The following is a 1700-nucleotide window of genomic DNA, read 5'->3' on the forward strand; positions in this document are numbered from 1 at the left end:
ATAACTGGGGAGTTGGTGTGGGAAACAGTGGGGTTGGGAATGAGAAGGGGGGAGCGGAGGCACTGAGAGGATATTGGGGGGATGCTGGGAGGATATTGGGAGGATGTTGGGAGCACTGGTGGGCCCTTACCTCCCCTCAGACATCCTCCTCAACGTCTTCTTGGCCATCGCTGTGGACAACCTGGCGGACGGTGACAACATCAACTCGGGAGGGGACAAAAAGTGAGCCCGGATCCCTGGGACCCTTTTTGGGGTGATGGGGGTGGGAGTGCCCGACCTCTGGGTGCCCTGGGTGGGGGGGGGGACCCCTGTATCCTCAGGCTGAGCCCTGCTTTGCCCACAACCCAGGGACAAGGCCGGGGAGGTGGAAGCTGGGACGGAGAGCCAGGATGTGGCTGTGAAGGTGAGTGGGGGGTCCCGGGGGTGTCCCTCCCTCCCCCCTGAGGGTGCACAGCCCTCACCCCATCCCCCTTTCCCTCCCCAGATTGAGGGGGATCAACCGGAGGAGGAAGAGGAGGAGGAGGAGGAGGAGGAAGGGAGTGAGGAAGGTGAGTGTCACCTGCACGGACATCAGGGAGCACTGGGGGAGGTGACAGTGCCTGGACATGGGGGTGTCCCTGAGGAGGTGACAGTGCCCGGACACCGGGGGGGCCCTGGGGGTGACATGGAGGGTCCCTTGCAGGTGATGAGGAGGCCGGGGGGGAGCGTGACAGCCTGGGGAGGGCCCGGCTGGAGTCCCTGGAGGAGCCCCCCAAGACCAAGGTGACCCCAATCCCTGAGGGCAGCGCCTTCTTCCTGCTGAGCAGCACCAACCCGTGAGTGGCACCGGGAGCACTGGGAGCACTGGTGTTGGGAGCACTGGGAGCACTGGGGACACTGGGAGCACTGGTGTTGGGAGCACTGGGAGCACTGGGGACACTGGGAGCACTGGTGTTGGGAGCATTGGGAGCACCAGAGATGCTGGTGCTTGAGGCTTTGAGAACCATCGGGGTCTGGGGACACATGGGACATGGAGGAACTGGGATTGGGGAGACAAACTGGGGATGGGCTGGGAGCACTAGGATTGAAACGGAGACTACTGGGATTGGAGACGTAAAGAACAATGGGAAACTGGGGACAAACTGGGAGCACTGGGGCTGTGGGTACTGAGGGACTGGGAGCACTGCAGACACTAAGAACAATGCAGGGACTGGGAACACAAACTGGGGGCACTGGGACTGGATGACAGAGCATTGGGAAAACTGGGAGCATTGGGAATGGAGAACTGGGGGCACTGGGAGCATTGGCAGTCACTGGAGGCCTGGAGGAACTAGGACCACTGGAGGGTTGGGGAGACTTGGGGCACTGGGAACACTGGGGCGGACTGGGAACACAAACTGGGGCAGACTGGGAGCACTGGGGGGACTGAGAGCACTGGGAGCTGACGTGTGCCTGGCGCAGGCTGCGGGTGAAGTGCCACGCCCTGATCAACCACCACTTCTTCACCAACCTCATCCTCGTCTTCATCATCCTCAGCAGCATCTCCCTGGCCGCGGAGGACCCCGTGCGCGCCCACTCGCCCCGCAACCACGTGGGCTACTGGGCACACTGGGCAAACTGGGAGGGACTGGGGGARCTGGGGTGGTGTGGGGGTGGGATTCACCCTGTAACCACATGGGATGCAGGATCTGCTTGCCTGAGTTGTGGGGCAGAAATGGGGG

At 62.6% G+C, this 1700-nt stretch overlaps 1 protein-coding gene across 1 annotated transcript in view; it reads left to right on the top strand.

The window, feature by feature from the left end:
* Positions 1 to 103: 103 nt before the first annotated feature.
* The window catches only part of LOC130587072 (voltage-dependent L-type calcium channel subunit alpha-1F-like), a 9360-nt gene continuing 7763 nt past the window's right edge, over positions 104 to 1700 (top strand). The window contains exons 1-5 of the mRNA XM_057388027.1: positions 104 to 222; positions 349 to 403; positions 485 to 548; positions 683 to 815; positions 1441 to 1591. Of these exons, the coding sequence (XP_057244010.1) occupies positions 104 to 222; positions 349 to 403; positions 485 to 548; positions 683 to 815; positions 1441 to 1591 (522 nt within the window). The remainder of the gene's footprint in view (positions 223 to 348; positions 404 to 484; positions 549 to 682; positions 816 to 1440; positions 1592 to 1700) is intronic.

The sequence above is a fragment of the Malurus melanocephalus genome, unplaced genomic scaffold (assembly GCF_030028575.1).
Source record: "Malurus melanocephalus ecotype Western Australia unplaced genomic scaffold, MMel_1.1 scaffold_1505, whole genome shotgun sequence".
In the NCBI taxonomy this organism is placed as follows: domain Eukaryota; kingdom Metazoa; phylum Chordata; class Aves; order Passeriformes; family Maluridae; genus Malurus; species Malurus melanocephalus.